The sequence below is a fragment of the Miniopterus schreibersii genome, assembly GCF_964146895.1.
Source record: "Miniopterus schreibersii genome assembly, chromosome: 18".
NCBI classification, from domain to species: domain Eukaryota; kingdom Metazoa; phylum Chordata; class Mammalia; order Chiroptera; family Miniopteridae; genus Miniopterus; species Miniopterus schreibersii.
Window position 1 is genome coordinate 31999302 of NC_138121.1, and position 22537 is coordinate 32021838.

At 37.4% G+C, this 22537-nt stretch overlaps 1 protein-coding gene and 1 long non-coding RNA gene across 6 annotated transcripts in view; one reads left to right on the top strand and one right to left on the bottom strand.

Moving 5' to 3' along the window:
- The window catches only part of ZFP14 (ZFP14 zinc finger protein), a 54913-nt gene that overhangs the window by 8445 nt on the left and 23931 nt on the right, over positions 1 to 22537 (top strand). For 2 of the 5 annotated variants that reach the window (XM_081119574.1, XM_081119575.1), the window contains exons 5-6: positions 20622 to 20826; positions 21044 to 21251. In XM_081119574.1, coding sequence (XP_080975700.1) covers positions 20622 to 20826; positions 21044 to 21251 — 413 coding nt within the window. Of the gene's footprint in view, positions 1 to 20059; positions 20232 to 20621; positions 20827 to 21043; positions 21252 to 22537 lie in introns of those variants that run through there. The other 3 variants (XM_081119576.1, XM_081119577.1, XM_081119578.1) reach the window with 3 other exon arrangements.
- On the bottom strand, positions 436 to 21098 carry LOC308548278. Its single transcript, XR_013997590.1, has 3 exons — positions 20874 to 21098; positions 20134 to 20229; positions 436 to 4008 (listed from the first exon to the last, which is right to left on the bottom strand). It is a non-coding gene; the product is annotated as an uncharacterized lncRNA (long non-coding RNA).

Below are 22537 nucleotides of genomic sequence, written 5' to 3' on the forward strand. Positions count from 1 at the left end.
GACTTGATTGGTACATCTTATTTCACCTCTTGGCATATGCTTAAGTTCAGACCCTAAACTGTTAGGTTAAAAAGTCTGGCTACTCTGTTGAAGGGACCACATGGAGAGCTCCTGAGAATACACAGAGAGGGAAAAGTACCCAGTCTTCCAGACATGCCCACTAAGACACCAGACAGTTGAGTGGAATAGTTTTGGATCCTTCAGATCAACCATCAGCAGAATACCATTGAGTGACCTCAGTTATTGCTATATAGAACAGAAGAATTGACCAACTGAGCCCCTGCCCAAATTCCTGACCCTCAAAATCATGAGATTCAATAAAATGGTTTTTGGTTTAAGCATAAATAATCAAAATTGACTTAGATACTATAAAAAAACCCTGAACAGATCAATAAACAAAGGAAAAGAAATTTAAATGTAGTTGTAGTTATGATCTTGTGTTTTTTTTTTGAAAACTAGAATCAATAGTTTTGTAGGCAATGTTTTAAAAAATAGATAACCTCTAATAAAATTTTGCCAGATCATTCTGTAATGCACTATCTTAATAGATGAGGATAGCCCCTAAAAAGTAAAATCTGGACCAGTATCAAGATATATGTAAACATTTCAAATAGAGTTTAGTAAGTTGAACTCAGTAGTCTATTAGAATGATTATAAAACATAAAATGATCTGCCAGGAATATCCAGGGTCCTGATCTGTTGTGATTTAGTTAGGTATCCAGATTTTAGGTTTTCTAACTTGAGCAATGTAACAATGTTGGAAAAAGTGGCATAATTCAGCTCCAATATATGTATATTGTTTCTCTTATTCTTGTCTTATCTTCATCAGCTTTTTAAAAAGGATGAACAATAGATCTAAAAAGGCGTTCAGTCCTGGCCGGTTTGTCTTAGTGGTGAGAGCGTTGGCCCCTGGACTGAAGGGTTCCAGGGTTCGATTCTGGCCAAGCGCACGTACCTGGATTGCAGGCTTGATCCCTGGCCTCAGTCAGGGTGCGTGCGGGAGGCAACCAATTGATGTGTCTCTCTCACATTGATGTTTTTCTCTCTCTCCCCCTTCCACTCTCTCTGAAAAGCAATGGAGAAAATACCCTTAGGTGAGAATTAAAAAAAAAAAAAAAGAGTATTGCCACACACTTCATTTTGAACCAAAATTCTATAATGTTCCTATAGTCAAACAGTACATTAGTCAGAATAGGCAGATTGGACAGGTGCCAGTGAATAATCATTCACCATCTATTATAATACATATTTCCCAGTCATGATTTCAAAAAAATTTAAATTTGTAAACATTACAAAGTTTACACAAAAATGTAATGCTGAAAAGAGTATAAATGCTATAATAAAATTAATTTTTGCTAATAGGTCTTTCTCCTTCAGTTTACATTTTTATGTTAGAGGTCTTGAAAGACAGTACATTAACTCAAAATTTCTGAAAGTGTGTTCCATAAAATAAGTATTTAATGGTACTGGAAAATGATTTTGTGGTCAAACAAGCATGGAAGTTCTGTATACTATATATATATATATATTTTTAACATATCTTTATTGATTTCAGAGAGAGGAAAAGAGAGAGAAAAACATCAATGATGAGAGAGTCATTGATTGGCTGCCTCCTGCACGCCCCACAATGGGGATCGAGCCCGCAACCCGGGCATGTGCCCTGACCAGGAATCGAACCCCAATCGCCTGGATCCTAGGTCGACGCTCAACCGCTGAGCCACGCCTGGCTGGGCTGTATACGATATTTCTTAAGGGAAAAAAATCACATTGTCTATCAAAAGGCTATGAAAAATGTTTAATTTTATCTAAGCCTGTGTATCAGACTTCACTATAGAACTCCCATTCCCAATACCTATTACAGATGAGATTCCACTTTGGTAGATGTTATTGTAACCAAAAAGGGTGGCGTCAAGGATGGAAATGTCAGCATTATGGCAGGTGTATGGTTAACTATATAGTGAGGAAAGCAACTTACCATGCTATTCAACTAGCTAATTCTTTACAATTTTTTTAAATGGTGCTTTTCAATAGAATAAAAAACCCATAGCCCTATTATTTAGATAAATATACTATACGTACTTAGCCCTTTATTAGTAATTTTTAGGTTATATACAACTTCTCACTGAATATCTTACTGAATATTTGTGTGTGTTTTGCTATACATAAGCAAGAGTTTCTGTGAGATATTTATCAAAAGTTTCTGTGTGGGGTTGCCCGATCACAGGTTATATTTACTTCCAACCTCACTAGATATTCCTGGAGAAGTGGAGAACATCATTGTGGTGCTAATTTACAACCCCTTCATCATAAGTTATTATTTCCCCATTTATATCCCTGCTTCTGGCATGTGCTTTGATATGTCCCTGGTTAATAGTGAGTTAATAGTGAGCATCTTTTCACATCTGCTTATTGGTAAACACTGTAATTTGCTAATTCATGCTTTTTGTCTATATTTCATTTTTAGAGAACATTTATGTAAGAATTGTGGGATTCTTAAAAATAACATTCTAGATAGAAATCCTTTACCTTGTGTTATAAATGACAAACTTACCTTATCCAAGATCTGGCTTATATCTGTATTTATGGTGATATTGTCATTAAAATTTTAAATATGGATACAGTCATAGCTTTCATTATTACCCAATAATCTTTTAAGTTTATTTTTACTAGACTGTTGGTTTTCTAGGCAGTTATGTCAACTGCAAAGAGATATAATTTTATTCTTTACTGAATATTTAGTTATTATTAATTAATCTTATTGTAACAGAAATAATTTCCAGTACAAGATTTAGGATTAGTGGTGATAGCAGGCATCTAATTGTTTTCCCCAATTTAATGGGAATCACTAAGTGTAATGTTTGCTCTAGATTTGCGGTAAACAGGCTTTGTGTGCTCAGTTCTTTCCTTCAGTCCCTAATTAACTTTATTAGAAATGCCTGCTCAATATTGTCAGATACCATTTTGACACATTGATATATAATGTTTTTCTTAAATTTTTAAAAATGTTTTTATTGATTTGAGAGAGAGGAAGGGAGAGAGATTGAAACAGAAATGAGAAACATTGATGAGAGACCTCACATTGATCAGCTGCCTCCTGCATGCCCCCAACTGGGGATTAAGCCTGAAACCCGGGTATGTGCCCTGACGAGGAATCTAATCGTTAACCTCCAGGTTCATGGGTCGATGATCGACCACTGAGCCACACCAGGCAGGACCATTGTATGTTCTTGCCAACTTTGTTAAATGTTAACTGATCATGTAGGTGTGGGTTGATTTCTGGGCTATTTTGTTCCATTGATCTATTTGCCTGTTCTTATGCCAGTACCAGACTGTTTCGATTGCAGTGGCCTTGTAGTAAAGTTTGATATCTGGTACTGTGGTACCTCCAACGTTTTTCTTCTTTCTCAAGATAGCTGAGCCTATTTAGGGTCTATTTTGGTTCCACATAAATTTTTAAAATGTTTACTCTTGATCTGTGAGATATGCCATTTCTATTGTACTGGAAATTAAGTTGAATCTATAGGTTTCTTTGGATAGTATGGACATTTTAATGATGTTCATTCTTCCAGTCCATGACCACAATGTATATTTCCACTTATTTGTATCTTCCTCAGTTTCTTTCTTCAATGTCCCATAGTTTTTCGAGTATAGGTCTTTTACCATTTTGGTTAAATGTATTCCTAGGTACCTTATTTTTGTTGAAGTAGTAAATGGGATTTTTTTCTTAGTTTCTATGTCTGATCATTATTACTGTATAAAAATGCCATCGATTTCTGGGTGTTAATTTTGTATCTTGCTACATTGCCAAATTCATTTATTAAATCTAGTAGTTTTTTTGTGGAGTCATTAGAGTTTTCTATGTACAATGTGTCATCTGGGAATAATGATAGTTTACTTCCTTCTTTCCAATTTGGATGCCTTTTATTTCTTCTTGTCTGATTGCTCTGGCTCATTCTTCCAGTATTACATTGAATATGAGTGGTAAAAGCAGATATTCGGGTCTTCTTCCTGATTGTAAGGGAAACACTTTTAGTTTTTGCCCATTGAGTATGATGTTGGCTGTGGGTTTATCATATATGGCCTTCATTACGATGAAGTATGTTCCCTCTGTTTTCACATTACTGAGAATTTTTATCATAAATGGGTGCTGGATTATATCAAATACTTTTTCTGAATCTATTGATATGATCATGTGGTTTTTATACTTCATTTTGTTTATGTGACATACCACGTTTGTTGATTTGTGGATGTTGTACCAACCTTGCATTCCCAGAATAAATCCCACTTGATCATGGTGTATCATCTTTTTAATGTTTTGCTATATCAGATTTATTAATGTTCTGTTGAGGATTTTAGCATCTGTGTTCATCAGGGATATTGGCCTATAATTTTTTTTCTTTGTAGTGCCTTTATCTGGATTTGGAATTGGGATAATGCTAGCTTGGGAGTTTTTCCTCCTCTTGAAATTTTGGAATAGTTTGAGAAGGACAGGTCTTAGTTCTTTTTTGAATATTTGATAAAATTTGCCCATGTAGCTGTCCAGTACAGTACTTTTATTTGTTGGGAGTTTTTTGATTATTGCTTTAATTCTACTAGTTGTATTTGTCTGTTCAGATTTTCTGATTATTCCTGATTCAATTTTGGAAGGTGCCTTTGTCTCCTAAAGTGTGCACACATGAAATTTGTGCAGATTATATCTCCTTGGCAGATAGTAACCCCTCTACTTTTTGCAGCTGGATGTTATATGGGCACCTCTTCCTGGCTCTGGTGTTCTGGGCTGTGGAGCCTGGCATGGGGTTTAGGCTCCACATTTCTTAGGGTAAACCTCCCACAGTTGAGATATCCCTCTGGAACCTTAACCACCACCTATGGGAGCAGGGCCAGCCCTTTTCATGTCTCTGCCCTTCTTACCAGTCTTGATGTGGATGCTGTAAATACTTGGTTATAAGGCTCCTCTTTAGCTAGTCTTTACTTGGTTATTCAGGGTGATTGTTCTTTTAGTTGTACTTCCAGTTTGGTTCTGGGAGAAGGTGAGTGTAGGATCCACCTACTCTGCCACCATTTTGAATGTTCGCAAATTACCACTTTGAAAAAAAAGATACTCAAATGGTCAATAAAGATGTCAAAAGGTACACAGGTTCATTAATTATCAAGAAAATAGAAAAATTAAAACCATGATGTAATACGACTAAACACCTATCAGAATAGCTAATGAAAAAAATGTGTACAAAGGGTTTGTGCATAATGCATACCTACAGTGTACCACAGAGTGCTCTAGCCTTCAAAAATATGCTACTGAATATTAAAGAGCCCCAATATCCAGGAACATCTGTATAGCAGACAACCAATGAGTACCTCACTAAGAAACCTTCAGATACTGACAAGGGCCATAAGGAGAAAAGATGTTAGGAAGGAGAATTACTGGAGGAAAACAATTTAGTCATTTCTTCCAAAGTAGTAACAGTATAGGCTTTACACAAGAATAGCTAGGCTAACACTGAAAAAGAAAAGGCACATAGGGATACTAGACCTACCAGATATTTAAAAATACTAAGAGATCCCTATAATCAAAATGATGTGGCACTCATGCATGAAGAGACCAGGGGAAGAGAACAGAAAACCCCACTATACAGGAAATTTTAGTACTAGGAATAGGGGAAGTGACACTTTTCTGAGTATGCTTTTTTGTTTACTTTTTACTTTTGGGATCATGTTAATGTAATACATATTTTTTAAATCAACAAAGGGAGAGACCTTAGACTAGAGTATAAGCAAAAACAAATATTTTCCCCACAATAAAGGAGAAAAAAAAGTGAACCCAGGTAACTTTTTAAAATATATCTTTATTGACCTCAGAGAGAGGAAGGGAGAGGGAGAGAGAGAAAGAGAGACAGAAACATCAATGATGAGAGAGTCGTCATTGATTGACTGCTTCCTGCACACCCCTCACTGGGGATTGAGCCTACAACCCAGGCATGTGCCTTGACCGGAATCAAACTACGATCTCCTGGATCCTAGGTTGATTCTTTTTTTTTTTTTTAAACATATCTTTATTGACTTCAGAGAGAGGAAAGGAGAGGGAGAGAGATAGATAGAAACATCAATGATGAGAGAGTCATTGATCGGCTGCAGCCCACAACCCGGGGCATGAGCCCTGACCCGGGAATCGAACCCTGATCGCTTGGATCCTAGTTTGACGCTCAACCACTGAGCCATGCCTGGCCAGGCCAGGTAACTTTTGAAGACAATGTGACCATATTCCCTCAGGCTAGGACAGAAAAACCCCCAGAAAGTAAATAATTAACTTCAATGGGTAGGATTGATTTACACAATGATAATAGATTAGCAATTCTGAAACTACTTTACTCTAGAATCAAAGAAGTAAATATCTGTGAGAGTAAGTAAATCTGCTGGTAGCCAAGTTTAACATTGCTGGAAAAGAAAGTTGCAATATGGAAAGTAGGAGGCTAGAATTAACCCAGTGGTGTTAGACTGCATAGTCATGGTATTTAAAGATATATAGATTATTATGGAAATACATAGAATTGTGCTACATATATAATCTCCTAGTGCGGAGGACATAGAAGCAATGACATCCCAGTAGCAATGAGATTATCCAGCACTCATATCCAAAGAAGCAGTGCTCTATATATTAGTGTTGAACAGAGAAAACACTAATGGGGTTGGAACATTTTGTGGGGGCAAAAAGTAGGGAAGTGCTCAAAAAATTATTGAAATATGACATAAGGTCACACTGTCCAAATATGGAACAATCTTAGCATCAAAATATGTCATAAGCCCTGACTGGTGTGGCTCGGTTGGTTGGGTGTCATACAGTGCACCAAAAGATTGCTGGTTCGATTCCTGGGCAGAGCACATGCCCATGTTTCAGGCTCAATCCCCACTAGAGGGCATGCAGAGGTAGCTGATGTTTCACTGTCACATCAATGTTTCTCTTTCTCTTCCTTCCTCTCTAAAATCAATTTAAAACTTTTTTTAAAAATGTCATGAGTATAACAGATTTTGTAAAACCACTGATAACCCAGTGGCAAAAATAAAAATCCATCATCCATGCTGTATAAAATTTTATAGATAGATCATCCAAATGGAAAATCAGTAAAGAATTACTGGCCTTAAATGACACATTAGATCATATGGACATAATAGACATTTTCAGAGCTTTTCATTCCAGAACATCAGATTTTACATTCTTCTACAGTGCACATGGAAAACATTCTCAAGGATAAACCATGTGTTTAGTCACAAAACTAGCAGCAACAAATTTAAGAAGATCGAAATCATACCAAGTATATTCTCTCGCCTCAATACTTTGAAATTAGAAATCAACAGCAAAAGAGAAGTAAAAAATAAAACCCACAAATATGTGGAGGTTAAACAACATACTACTAAAAAATGGGCCAAGAAAGAAAGAAAAGGTGAGATCAAAAGATATATAGACAAATAAAAGTGACAATATGACATAGCAAAACTTTTGGGATGCAGTGAAAACAGTAATAGGAGGGAAGTTTATATCATTACAGACCTATCTCAAGAAACAAGAAAAATCTCAACCTAACATCACATCTTCAAGAACTAGAAAAAGAAGACCAAAAGCAGCCCATAGTCATCAGGGGAAAGGAAATAAGGGCAGGGCAGAAAGGAATAAAATAGAAAAAAAAGGCTATACAAAAAATTAATACAACAAAGGACTGGTTCTTTTCAAAGAGTAATAATTTTGACAGACCTCACTTTTGACAAAGACTAAGGAAAAAAACCTCAAAATCAAAAATGAAAGAGAAGCTACCATAGACATCACAGAAATACAAAGGGTAAGACTAGAATACTATGAAAGACTATATGCGACCAAATGCAACAACCTAAAAGAAATGAATGAACTCCTAAAAATATATAAATAAACTTCCTAGACTAAATCATGAGAATTGGAAAACCTAAATAGACTGGTCAACAGTGAGGAAATTGAAACAATGATCAAAACCTCTCAAAAAAATAAAAATCTAACACTGGATTACTTAATTTGTGAATTCTACCAAACATTCAAATATTTGATACCTATCCTTCTCAAACTCTTCCAAAAAATTGCAGAGGAAATACTTCCTAACACATTTTATGGGGCCAACATAACCCTGATACCAAAACCTGGCAAGAATAACATGCAAAAAAGGAAACTGCAGACCAGTATCTCTGATGAATACAAATGCAATAATCCTAAACACAATACTAGCAAATCAAATAGAACACATTAAAAAATAATATGTGACAAGCAAGTGGGGTTAATTCCAGGGGCACAAGGATGGATCAAACATTAGCAAATAGATCAATGTAATACATGATATTAACAAAGGATAAAAATAATATCTTATAAATAGATGCAGATAAAGTACTTGATAAGATACGGCATGATTAAAATGCTCAATAAAATGGGTATAGAATGAAAGTACCTAAATATAATCAAGGCCATATATGACAAACCTCAGCTAATATCATACATACTGGTCAAAAACTGCAAGTTTTCCTCTAAAATCAGAAACAAAACAAGGATGTCCACTCTCACCAATCTTATTAAACATAGGACTGGAAGTCCTAGCTAAACCAATCAGGCAAGAGAAAGTAACAAAAGGCATCCAAATTGGGAATGAAGAATTAAAAGTATTACCTTTTGAAGATAACATGATTCTTTATATAAAGAATCCTAAAAACTCCACCAAAACTATTAGAAACAATAAACAAATACAGCAAAGTTGCAAGATACAAAATTAATGTACAAAAATCCATTGCATTCCTATTTACTAACAAATTTCAGAAAAAGAAATGGAAAATAAACAATTTCTTTTGCAATTGTAACAAAAAGAATAAAATACCTAGGAATAAAGTTAACAAAAGATGTGAAAGATTTATATACTAAAAACTACACAGCATTATTTAAAAAGACTGAAAAAGACACAATTGAGGCAGGATAGTAAGAAGCTAGGAAAATTCTTGGACAAATGGAATGGGAAAATTGAGACAAGATACTTAAACAAGGCCAAATTATTTGAACAACTTACAACTACCTAGTGAATTCCAAGACTTTATCTTCCTTAATCATGTCAAGCTGATAACTCTTTGGGGATTCCAGCCCATCTCTACTTTAGGAGAATCAGCCAACTGCCTCTCTGTTCCAGCCTCATCCCATTCCCTTGTCTCCTTTAGATCAGGCAAGGAGAGACCTCCATACCCTACACAGGCAAGGACTACGGCCGTTGTCAGCAGGAATCAGTTACTGAAGACAAACCTCCCTTATTATCCCTTAAAGATTTCAAGGATACAAGTCTCTAAGGGAGGACAGTAAAAAGCTAGGAATTTTCCTGGGCAAGTTGAATGGGAAAACAGAGACAAGATCATTAAACAAGACCTAAAAATTAGAACAACTTATTGCCAGCTAGTGAATTGCAAGACCTATCTTCCCTAACCAAGGACACTTTAGAGCAAATGGTTTGCAACTTACCTCCCTAATCAGAGAATACATAGCTTAAATCACTGTGGTCAGGGAAATACAGAACAATTAATGCATTCTGTGCCAGCTAAACCCAAGAATGGATGAAGTCAGGGGAACAAATAACAAAAACCCAATTGGCGTCAAACACAGGATAAAAGTAAAACAGTAAAGCAGATGAAAGAATAATCCCAGACTCTCCTATACACTCATTTTGATGCATCAGCATATTAAAAATGCACCTGGAAAGCTGATGAATATCTCCTAAAAATCTCTAAGATTCTCACCTGCAGAAGAGAGATAAACCCTCAAGACAAAGGATACCAGTGTGAGCATGCTCTAGAGCATGCTCATGCTCCTCAGGAATGAACTTCTTTACTTCCTCCTAAACCGTAAGGGTCCCCATTAGACTTGCTCCAAGGCCCTCTTTTTCTCTGACTTTCCAGTGAGCTAAAAGCAGCCTTGCCTGGGCTCACTTCTGTCACTGTGATCTTTATTTCCCAATGAGCATACAGCTTTCCTATAACGTTTCTAGGGAGCCAAAGCAGAGCCCTGCCTAGGCTCTTTTCTGTTGCTTCTTCTACCCTAAGTCCTTCCCTTTTTTCATACTCCCCAACATAGTTAAAATGTCTATATTACTCAAAGCAATATACAGATTTACTGAAATCCCCATCAAAACCTCAATGGCATTTTTCAAAAAAAATTGAACAAAAACCCATCATTTAAAACAAAACAAAACAAAACACCCCATCAGATTTGTATGGAACCACAAAAGACCCTGAAGAGCTAAAACAATCCTGAGAAAAAAGAGCAAGGCCTGAGGTATCACACTCACTGACTTCAAATTATACTACAAAATGACAATAATCAAAACAGCATGGTTTTTGGCAGAAAAATAGACACACAGACAAATGAAACAGAGATGAGAGGCCAGAAATAAATCCACATGTAGTATGGGCAATAATTATTGACAAAGTTGCCAAAAATATACAATGGAGGAAAGAAAAACCTGTTCAATAAATGGTGCTGGAAAAATTGGAAAGCCACTGCAAAAGAATGAAACTAGATTGCTGTTAGTCCCCATATACAAAAATTAATTCAAAATGGATCAAAGAGCCCTGGCCAGTTTTCTCAGTGGTTAGAGCTCTGGCCCACAGACAAGGCTTCTGGGTTTGATTCAGGGCAAGGGCACATACCTCAGTTGCAGGCTTGATCCCTAGCCCTGGGCAGGGTGTGTTTGGGAGGCAACCAATTAATGTGTTTCTCTCACATGATGTCTGTCTCCCCCCCCCCCCCCCACACACACACACTCTGAAAAGCAATGAGAAAAAAATCCTCAGGTCAGGATTTTTTTAAAAAGTTCAAAGACCTAAATATAAGACCTGAAACGAGAAAATAAAGGTACTAAACTTATGGACCTTGGTTTTAGAGAAGATTGTATTAATTTGACCCCAAAGTCAAGGAAAGTAAAGGCAAAAATAATTGTATGGAACTATATCAAACTAAAAAGCTTCTGTACAACAAAAGAAACCACAAGCAAAACAAAAAGGCAACCAATTGAATGGGAGAACATATTTGCAAACAACAGTCTAACAAGGAGTTAATATCCAAAATACATAAAAAACTCATACAACTCAATACCAACAAACAAAACAACCCTAATAAAAAGTAAGCGGAGGACCTGAACAGACACCTGACATATGAATGGTCAACCGATAGATGAAAAGATACTTAACTTCACTAGCTATTAAAGAAATGCAAATCAAAACCACAATAAGATACCACCTCACACCTGTTAGAATGGTTATTATCAACAAGACAAGGAATAACTAGTGCTGTAGAGGTTGTAGAGAAAAAGGAACCCTCATTCACTGCTGTTGGGAATATAAACTGATACACCCTCTATGGAAAACAGTATGGAGGTTCCTCAAAAAATTAAGAATAGACTTACCATATGACCCAGTAATTTCTTATCTGGGTATTTACTCCAAATTTTGAAAACACTTATTCACAAAGACATGTGCACCACTATGTTCATTGCAGCATTATTCACATTGGCCAAGACAAGGAAACAACCAAAGGGTCCTTCAATAGATGATTAAATAAAGAAGATGTGCTACAGGAAGTTTTTAAGATAGCAGTGGAGTAGGTGGATCTTTCTTGCATCTCCTCCCAGACCCAAACTGGAAATAAAACTAAATAAAACTAACATTCACCCTGAATTACCAACTGAAGACTAGCTGAAGAGGAGACCTTTGATTATTGATTTATTTATTTGATTTTATCTTTATTATTGGAAGTATTACAGATGTACCCTTTTTCTCCATTGACTCCTTCTATCTTGCACCCGCCCCCTCCCCCTGGCCTTCTATTGTCTGTGTCCGTGGGTTATGCATATATGCATGTAAGTTCTTTGGTTAATCTCTTCCCACCCACCCTTGGCTTCCCTCTGAGATTCATCAGTCTGTTGCATGATTCTATGTCTCTGGATCTATTTTGTTCATCAGTTTAATTTGTTCTTTAGATTCCACATATGAGTGAGATCATATGATACTTGTCTTTGTCTGACTGGCTTATTTTGCTTAGCATAATACTCTCCATGTCCCTCCATGCTGCTTCAAAGGGTAAGATATCTTTTTTTATAGCTGATAGTAGTCCATGATGTAAATGTACCGTGGCTTTTTAAACCACTCATCTACTGTTGGGCACCTGGGCTGTTTCCAGATCTTAGCTATTGTAAATTGTGCTGCTATGAACATAGGGGCACATATATTCTTTCTGCTTGGTGTTTCAGGTTTCTTAGGATATATTTCTAGAAGTGGGATCACTGGGTCAAATGGCAGTTCAGTTTTTAATCTTTTGAGGAAACTCCATACTGTTTTCCACAGTGGTTACACCAGTCTGCATTCCCACCAGCAGTGTACTAGGGTTCCCTTTTCTCCACATAACTTGTAGAGACTTATTTTGTGTCCTAATATGTGGTCTATCTTTGAGAATGACCAATGTGTGCTTAAGAAGAATGTACAGTTTGCAGCTTTAGGGAGAAATGTTCTTTAAATGTCAATTGAATCCATCTTATCTAGTGTGTCATTTAGAGTCACTGTTTCATTGTTGATTTTTTTGTGTGGAAGACCTATCCAGTGAAGTTAGTGGGGTGTTAAAGTCCCCTACTATGACTGTGTTGCTGTTGATCTCTTCCTTAAAGTCCTACACAAGTTTTTAAAATATATTTAGGTGCTCCTATATTGAGTGCATATATGTTTAGCAGGGTTATATCCTCTTGTTGGATTAACCCCTTTAGTATTATGTAGTGACCTTTCTTGTCTCTTGTTATGGCCTTCACTTTGAAGCCTATTTTGTCAGGTAGGAGTATTGCTACCCCAGCTTTTTTTCATTTCCATTTGCATGAGGGTAGATCCTAACCATGAAAGAGCCATCAGCAATCAAGACCCAATTATAAGAGGAAGGCCAAACAACCCACACAAGAGACATTCCTAGAGCATCCAGCTCAGATCAAGAAGACTGCACCACTGGGAGCCACAGGACACTTAAAACAGAAGATCATCCCAACAAGACTGGGAATCATAGCAATCCTTTCTAAAACATAGAAATAAACACAAATATACAGCAAAAATGGTGAGACAAAGAAATAGGTCCCAAATGAAAGAACAGGAGGAAACTCCAGAAAAAGAGCTAAATGAAATGGAAGCAAGCAATTTATCAGATGTAGAATTCAAAGTAATGGTTATAAGGATGCTCAAGAAAATTACTGAGAGTAATAACACCATGAAGAAGGATATAGAAACCATGAAAAATAATCTGGCAGGAATGAAGAATGCCATATCTGAAATACAGAATACACTGGAAGGAATTGGTGGTTAAATAGATTAGACAGAGGATCAAATCAGTGAATTAGAAGACAAAATAGAAAAAAATCACTCCATCAGAACAGAGAAAAAGACAAAATTATTAAAAAGCAGGAGGCTTGTTTAAGGGAAGTTTGGGACAACATGAAACATAACAACATCTGCATCACAGGGGTACCAGAAAGAGAAGAAAGAGAGCTAGGGACAGAGAACCTGTTGGCAGAAATAATGACAGAAAACTTTCCTAGCCTGGTAAAGGAAAATGTCACACAAGTTCAGGAAGCATAGAGGGTCTTAAATAAAATAAACACAAAGAGACCCACACCAAGACACATCATAATTAAAATGGCCAAGGTCAAACTCAGAGAGAATCTTAAAGGCAGCAAGAAAGAAACAGTTACCGACAAGGAAGTTCCCATAAGGCTGTCAGCTGAAATGTCAACAGAAAACACTTCAGGCCAGAAGGGAGTGGCCAACAAAACTGCTCTGTCTAGCAAAGCTATCATTTAAAATTGGAAGTGAATTAGTCTTCCTTCCAGACAAAAGGAAGACTAAAAGCATTCATTATCACCAAACCAGCATTTCAAGAAATGCTAAAGGGACTGTTTTAAGAAGGAGAGAGGGAGAGAGAGAGATGAGAGAGAAACATAGAATTTAAAAATGGCAATAAATAAGTACCTATCAATAATAACCTTAAATGCAAATGGATTAAGTGCTCCAGTCAAAAGACATAGAATAGCTGAATAGATAAGAAAACATGATGTATATATATGCTGTCTACAACAGACCCACCTCAGAACCAAAAATACACTGAGGCTGAAAGTAAAAGGATGAAAAAAAATATTCCATGCAAATGGAAACAAAAAATTCAAAGCCTGGGTCGCAATACTTATATCTGGCAAAATAGACTTCAAAACAAAGGCCATAACAGGGACAAAGAAGGGCACCACATAATAATAAATGGATTGATTCAACATGAGGATATAACCCTTATAAACATATATGCACCCAATATAGGAGCACCTAAATATATGAAAAAATTTTTTGGTAGACTTTGAGAGATGGACAGCAATACAAGTATAGTAAGGGAGTTTAACACCCCACTGTCACATCAGGCCAGAAGGGAGTGATCTTCTAGACAAAATAACAACAAGGACGCAATGACCTTAAACAACACACTAGATTAGGTCGATTTAACTGATATCTATAGAACAATTTATCCCAAAGCAGCAGAACTACATTCTTCCAAGTGTACATGGGACATTCTCAAAGATAGACTTCATGTAAGGACACAAAAGAAATCTAAATAACTTTAAGATTGAAATCATATCAAGCGCCTTCTCCAACCACAATAGCATGAAACTAAAAATCAACCACAGTGAAAAAACTCAAAAATATTCCAACACATGGAGTCTAAATAGCATGTTATGAAACAATAGATGGATTATCAATGAGATCAAGGAAGAAATTAAAAAATTACCTTGAAACAAACAAAAATGAACACACAACTACCCACAATCTATGGGACACAGCAAAAGCAGTCCTGAGAGGAAAGTGCATAGCTTTACAGGCCCACCTCAAGAAGCAAGAAAAATCCCTAGTAAACAATCTAACCCTACACCTAAATAAATTGGATAAAGAACAGCAGGAAAAGCCCAGAGTAAGTAGAAGGAGGAGAATAATAAAGATCAGAGCAGAAATACACGACATGGAAACTAAAATTAATTAATTAATTAATTTAAAAAATACAAAAGATCAATGAAACCAAAAGCTAGTTCTTTATAAGTATAACCAAGGTTGATGAACCTTTAACCAGACTCATCAAGAAACAAAGAGAGCTGACCCAAATAAATATAATCACAAATGAAAGAGGATATGTAACAACAGACATCACAGAAATGCAAATGATTGTAGGAAAATATTATGAACAACTATATGCCAACAAAATAGACAACCTGGGCAAAATGGACAAATTCCTAAAAACATAGTCTTCCAAAACTAAATCAGGACGAAGCAGAACGCCTGAATAGACCAATAACAACTAATGATACTGAAGCAGTAATCAAAAAACTTCCAGCATACAAGGCTCCTGGACAGGTGAATTTTACCAAACTTTCAGAGAAGAATTAACACCTACCATCTCCAAACTATTCAAAAAAATTCAGGATGAGGGAAAACTTCCAAGCTCTTTTTGAGAGGTGAACATTATCTTAATACCAAAACCAGATAAAGACAATAAAGAAAGAAAATGATAGGTCAATAACCCTGAGGAACAGAGATGCTGAAATCCTATATAAAATATTAGCAAGTCAGGTCCATCAATACATTAAAAAATATATACATCATGATCAAGTGGACTTTATTCCAGGGATACAAGGTTGGTACAATATTTTTAAATTAATAAATGTGATATATCCCATAAACAAAATGAAGGGAAAAAAATCACATGACCATATCAATAGATGCAGAAAAAGTATTTGATAAAATCCAACACCCATTTATGGTTAAAAACTCCATCAAAGTGGGAACACAGGGATCATACCTCAACATAATAAAGATCATATAAGAAAAACCTACAGCCAACATCACAGTCAATTGGCAAAAATAAAAAGCGTTTCCCTTAAGATCAGGAACATGACAGGGATGCCCACTTTCACCACTGTTATTCAACATAGTACTTGAAGTTATAGCCATAGAAATCAGACAAGAAGAAGTAATCAAATCATCCAATTTGGAAAGAAGGAAGTAAAACTGTCAGTATTTGCAGATGACATGACATTGTATTTAGAAAACCCTAAAGACTCCACCAATATACTACTAGATCTAATAAATGAATTCAGCAAAGTGGCAGGATATAAAATCAACATCCAGAAACCAATGGCATTTGTTATACACTAATAATGAACTATCAGAAAGAGAAAGTAAGAAAAAAAATCCCATTTACTATTACAACAACAAAAATAAGGAACCTAGGAATAAACATAACCAAGGAGAGAAAAGACCTGTACTCAGAGAACTACATGACATTGAAGAAAAAAACTAAGGAAGATACAAATTATGGAAGAATATACCATGTTCGTGGATTGGAAGAATTAACATCATTAAAATTAGGTAGTATGGACTACTACCTAAAGCAATCTATAGATTCAACACAATTTCTATTAAAATATCAATGGCATATTTCACAGACATAGGAAAAACATTCCAAAAACTTATATGCAACCAAACAAGACCCCAAATAGCTGCAGCAATCTTGAGAAAGAAGAGCAAAGTTGGCGGTATCACAATGCCAGATATCAACCTATACTACAAGGCCACTGTAATCAAAAGAGCCTGATATTGGCATAAGAACAGGCATATAGACCAATGAAACACAGCAAAGAGCCCAGAAATCAACCCACTCCTCTATAGTCAATTAATATTTGACAAAGAGGATACCATGGAATAAAGACAGTCTCTTCAACAAATGGTGGTTGGAAAATTGGACGGGCAGATGCAAGAAAATGAAACTAGACCACCAACTTATGCCATACACAGGAATGAACTCAAAATGGATAAAAGACTTAAATGTAAGTCACAACCATAAAAATGCTAGAAGAAAACATATGCAGTAAAATCTCAGACATCTTTTGCAGCAATATCTTTGCCCATATGTCTCTGAGGGCAAAGGAAACTCAGGAAAAGATAAACAAATGGGACGATATCAAGCTAAAACACTTCTGTACAGCAAAAGAAACCATCAACAAAATGAAAAGAGAACCCACTGTATGGGAGAATATATTTGCCAATAATACAACCGATAAGGGGTTGTCAAATATATAAAGAACTTACATAACTCAACACAAGGAAGACAAAAAATCCAATTTAAAACTGGGCAATGGACCTGAAGAGACACTTTTCCAAAGAGGACATACAGATTGCTAATAGACATAAGAAAAAATGCTCAAGGTCAATAATCACAAGAAATAAAAACCACAATGAGGTCTCATCTCACACATGTCAGAATGGCTACTATCAATAAATCAACAAACAACAAGTATTGCAAGGATGTGGAGAAAAGGGAACCCTACTGCATTGTTGGTGGGAATGCAGACTGGTGCAGCCACTATGGAAAACAGTGTGAAGCTTCCTCAAAAAATTAAAAATGGAACTGCCTTTTGACCCAGTGATCCCATTTCTGGGTATATATCCTAACAATCCTGAAACACTAAACAGAAAGAATATATGCATCCCATTGTTTATAGTGGCATTATTTATAATAGCCAACATCTGGAAATAGCCCAAGTGCCCATCAGTAGGTGAGCGGATAAAAAAGCTGTGGGACATTTACACCATGGAATACTATGAGGCTGAGAAAAAGAAGGAACTCTTGCCCTTTGGGACAGCGTGGATGGACCTGGGGGTTATTATGCTAAGTGAAATAAGCCAGTCAGAGAAAGACAAATACCATACGATCTCACTAATATGTGGAATCTCAAGAGCAAAGTAAACTGATGAACAAAATAGAATCAGAGGCTCGGATACAGGGAACAGACTGACAAATGACAGAGGGGAGGGGTTTAGATAAAGCAAGGTGAAGGGATTAGCTAAAGAACATATATCCTTAGCCCGTGGGCACAGACAATAGTGTGGTAAAGGCCAAAGGAGAGGTGTCGGGCTGGGAGGAGGTGGGCAAAGGAGGGAGAAGGGGGACATTTGTAATAGTGTCAATGATAAAAAAATTAAGAAAAAAGAAATGTGCTACACATAGATGATGGAATACTACTCAGCCACAAGAAAAGAGGAAATACTACCATTTGGAACAACATGAATTGACATGAAATAAACCCATCAGAAAAAGCTAAGTAAGAACCATATGATCTCACTCATATGTGGAAGATAAAACTGAAATTTATAGACCCAGACAACAATATGGTGGCTACCACAGGGAAGGGGGTGGGGGTGTAGTAAAGGGTAAATGGGGCCAAATGTATGGTGACGGAATGTGATTTGACTTTGGGTGGTGGGCACACAAAGCAATATACGGATTCATGTGGCATAGAAAGGTACACTTGAAACCTATATAATCTTATCAACCAATGTCACCCCAATAAATTTAATTTAAAAAATAAATAAAAGACAACATCCCCATCAATAACCATCACAAGTAATAATTGATTCTGGTAAGAATCATCAATGGATGCTAAAACTAGTGGGTAAAAGTTTGATGAGAAAAAGATGTTGATATTATCTTAAAAGTGTCTCTCCACAAAGGAAAAAATAGTAACATTACAGTGAACAAATCTGGCAGACACCACCTTAATCAAATTTAACATAACCATTATGGGTCAAAATGACAGTCTGTACCTCCTGACAGAGCAACTCCTATGATATTTTATTCTTGCCAAAGGGCATAGCCAGAATCTAATCATAAGGGAATCACAGAAAAATGCAAATTGAGCAATGTTCTACAAAATAATTGGCCTTCCAATATATCAATGTCAAAAAAAGACAAAGCTTGAGGAATTACTTCAGATTAAAGGATTTTAAAGAGACATTACAATGTAATGTAATACATGATCCTAAACCAGAAAGATTTTTTTTCCTCTAAAGGGTTTATTGGAACTATTGTGAAATTTGAATAAGTTTTGTAGATCAAATAAAAGTATCAGTGTCAATTTCCTGACTTTGATTATGGTACCGTGATTATGGGAGAGAATGTTTTTGCTTTTAGTAAAGGAGCCTTATATGTGCAACTGACTTTTCTGAATGAAATTCCAACTGTTTAGAAAAAAATAGACTCATAAAGCAAATGGAGTAAATGTTATCAATTGCAGAATCTATATGAAGGGATTACAGAACTTCTTTGTTTAGTTCTTGCAACTTTTCTGTAAGTTTGACATTATTTCAAAATAAAAAGCTGTATTAACAAAGAGCAGATTTTCATTCTGCTTCCTCCATTAAATGCTCTGTGATGTTGGACAAGTTACTTCACCTCTCTGTGCCTCTGTGTCTGTTACATGAGAAGCAGAACAACACCCATGTTATGAGGAATAATTAATACATATAACATCTTTAAACTATAGTAAACAGTCTAGTTTCACTGCTCTAAAATATTCCCCTGTGCGTCACCATATTCAACTCTCCAAAATCTGTTTTATTTCTCTATAGTTTGCCTTTTTCAGAATTTTACATAAATGGAATCACACAGTCTTTCCAGACTACCTTCTTTCACTTAGCAATATGCATTCATGCATATTACTTCTTTAAGACGTCTTTAAGACTTGCTATTTGACTCCTGGATCATATGGTAAGACTATGTTTAGCTCTGTAAGAAATTACTAAACTATCTTTCAAAGTAGCTGTACTATTTGACATTCCTTTCAGAAATAAATGAGATTCATTCCTGATGCTCTGTATCCTTACCAGCAATATTTATTTATTTATTTATTTATTTATTTATTTATTTATTTATTTATTTATTTTAGTCATGCTAATAGGTGGGTTGTTATGGTCTGAATGTTTATTTTCCCACAGAATTCATGTTGAAAGGCAATGTAATGCTATTTGGAGGTAGGGCCTTTGGGAAGTAATTAGGTCCCAAGTGTTGGTTCAGTGTTTTAGACTGATGACTGGGGCATCACCAGTCTTTTAGATCTCCCAATTCAGTCACTATAAAAAAATTTTTTTTGCTTGCTTTAACACATACCATCTTAATTAGTAGCTGCCATGAATGGAATTAGTGCCCTTAGAAGAAGAAACGGGAGAGTGTGCTTCCGCTCCCTCTGCCCTTACCAGTGAAGAAGGAGACGACCACCTGAAAACCAGGAAGCAAGCTCTTCACCAAATCTGCCCATGTCTTGATCTTGATCTGTTGACCAGCCTCCAGAACTGTGAGAAACAAATCCTGTTTACACTAAATAGTTTATGATACTTTGTTACATAGCAGCCCAAACTAAGACAGCTGGTGATATCTCATTGTCATTTTAGTTTGCAATTCTAATGACAAATGATGTTGAGCATATTTTCATATGCTTATTTGCCACCTGTATATCTTCTTTGGTGAGGCGTGTGCTCAAAGCTTTAGCCCATTTTTCAAATGGTTCGTTTATTTTCTTGTTGAGTTTTAAGAGTTCTTTACATATTCTGGATATATATCATTATACAGATATGTACTTGCAAATATTTTCTTCTGGTCTAAGGCTTGTTTTTTCATTCATCTATCAGTGTCTTTTACTCCGCAAAAGTTTTAATAAAGTTTAACTTTTTTTCCTCTCTTACAGATCATACTTTTGGTGGTGTATCTAAAAACTCATTCACAGCCCTGGCCTGGCGGCTCAGGTGGTGGGAGCGGACAAGGTCCACCAAAGGCTGCGGTTCACTTCTGGCCAGGGCACGCCCCTCAGGCTGCGTGCTTCAGCCTCTTTCGGGGTGCGCTGGGGAGACACATAATGTCGCTCTCTCTCAAATCGATAGAAACAGTCTCAGGTGAGGATTAAAAATAATAACAATAATAATAATAAAAACTGATTCACAAACCCAAGGTCTCACAGGTTTTCTGTAGCAGTTTCGTAGGTTTGTGTTATGTATTGAGGGCTGAGGTCCGCGTTGCGTTAATTCTGGTTTCGGGTGTAAGGTCTATGCGCCGAGCACAGATCATATTAGCTGCCTGCTGAGGCCAAGATTTCTTTCTAAACCCCGGTAGGGCTGCCTCGGCGACAAACACCGTCCGGAGCCCGCCGAGGGGCACCCTGCGGCTCCGGCCCACCCTCCCGCCTGGCGCTAGGCCCCGCCTCTGCGGCTCCCGGCAGCCCTTTGGGGCGGACGCCGGGTCCCCCCGCCGCAGACTACATTTCCCACAGGCCCCTGCACGGAGCTTTCCTGGGGCTTCCTCGCTGGTGTCGCCCGGAGAGGTGAGTCGGCTGCAGACGTTGAGGAAACGGGCGCGGGGGTGGCGCGGGGGTGGCGCGGGCCTGTGTGGACCCGGTTGCGGTGACTGTGGAGCCTGTGGCGGTGGCCGGGCTCTGGGAGCCCTGATGCGCCCTCTGCACTTCCGCTCGGGCCGCGGCCCAGAATGGCTCCGAGTTAAATGTATGAACCGGAGCGAAGGCCGTCCGCTGAAAGGTGCAGCCCCGAGAGCTGCAGCTCACAGAACCACGGCTTAACCAGCGCGCCCTCCGGAGGAAAGCGCCGTGAACTCGGGACCTTGCAGCCCCGGCCTGCGTGCTCGGGCCCTTCTCTGGGATCCTGGGAGGGCTCCGCGGGTACCCCAGGCTCTCAGATTTCCCCCGGGGTATGTGAGGTGTGTGGGCGTGAGGCTGTGACCTCAGTCAGCCAGCCCCTGCCGAGCTCCAAGAAAGGCTCAGGGTCCCGAGACTCCCCACTCCTTCCCCAAACCTGAAGGCAAGGAGAGAGAAAGGAGGGTATATATCTATTACACATATAATTTACATATACCGTCTATATGCAGGGTGTCCGGGAAAAAAAAGTATGCACACTGTCACAGCTGATAGCTAGCTCAATTTTGAGAATGAAATGTATTTAAATAAACACTGCCTTTATAATTATTAAAAGTGTGTGTATACTTTTTTTTGGGACACCCTCTATGTTGCTAGATACATACCTATCTCAAGATGAGTTTGTTTCCCCTTTGTTCCACGAAATGTAATTTTTATTTTTCCAGATACGGGAATATTTGCTTATGTGAAAAAAGGAAAATCAGGTCGAACTCAAAAGAGAAAAAGCAGCCCTGTCATTAATCAGGCTGGGAGAGAAGAGAAAGATGAAGCCAGCTGCAAAATTAGAAAACATTTCTCCTTGTTTCCTTGTTGGAGGCAGAAAAGCACCAGGTGTTAGCTGGGGGAGTCAGACCTGATCCTGAGTTCTGGGTAAGAAAGAACTCAGAGAGAAGACTCAAACTATAAGAGAAAGTTTATGTTTAGACAGTCACAGAGGTAGAATTGAACTGTAGAAGAAATGGGCTCAAGAAACAAGTTACAAAGGCAAAAGACAGGCCCTTGGAGCTTAAGAGAAAGAGAGAGGCCAGGAAAACGCAGCTGAGGGCAGGAGGTGGGGAAAGGCATGGTATGCTCCACTGAGAGCGCCCCACCTGGTCCTCCCTCTTCAAGGTATTTATTTGCAGGTCTCAGGGGAGGGTCCCAATAGAATATTCATCAGTTTTCCAGATGTGTCCTTTCAG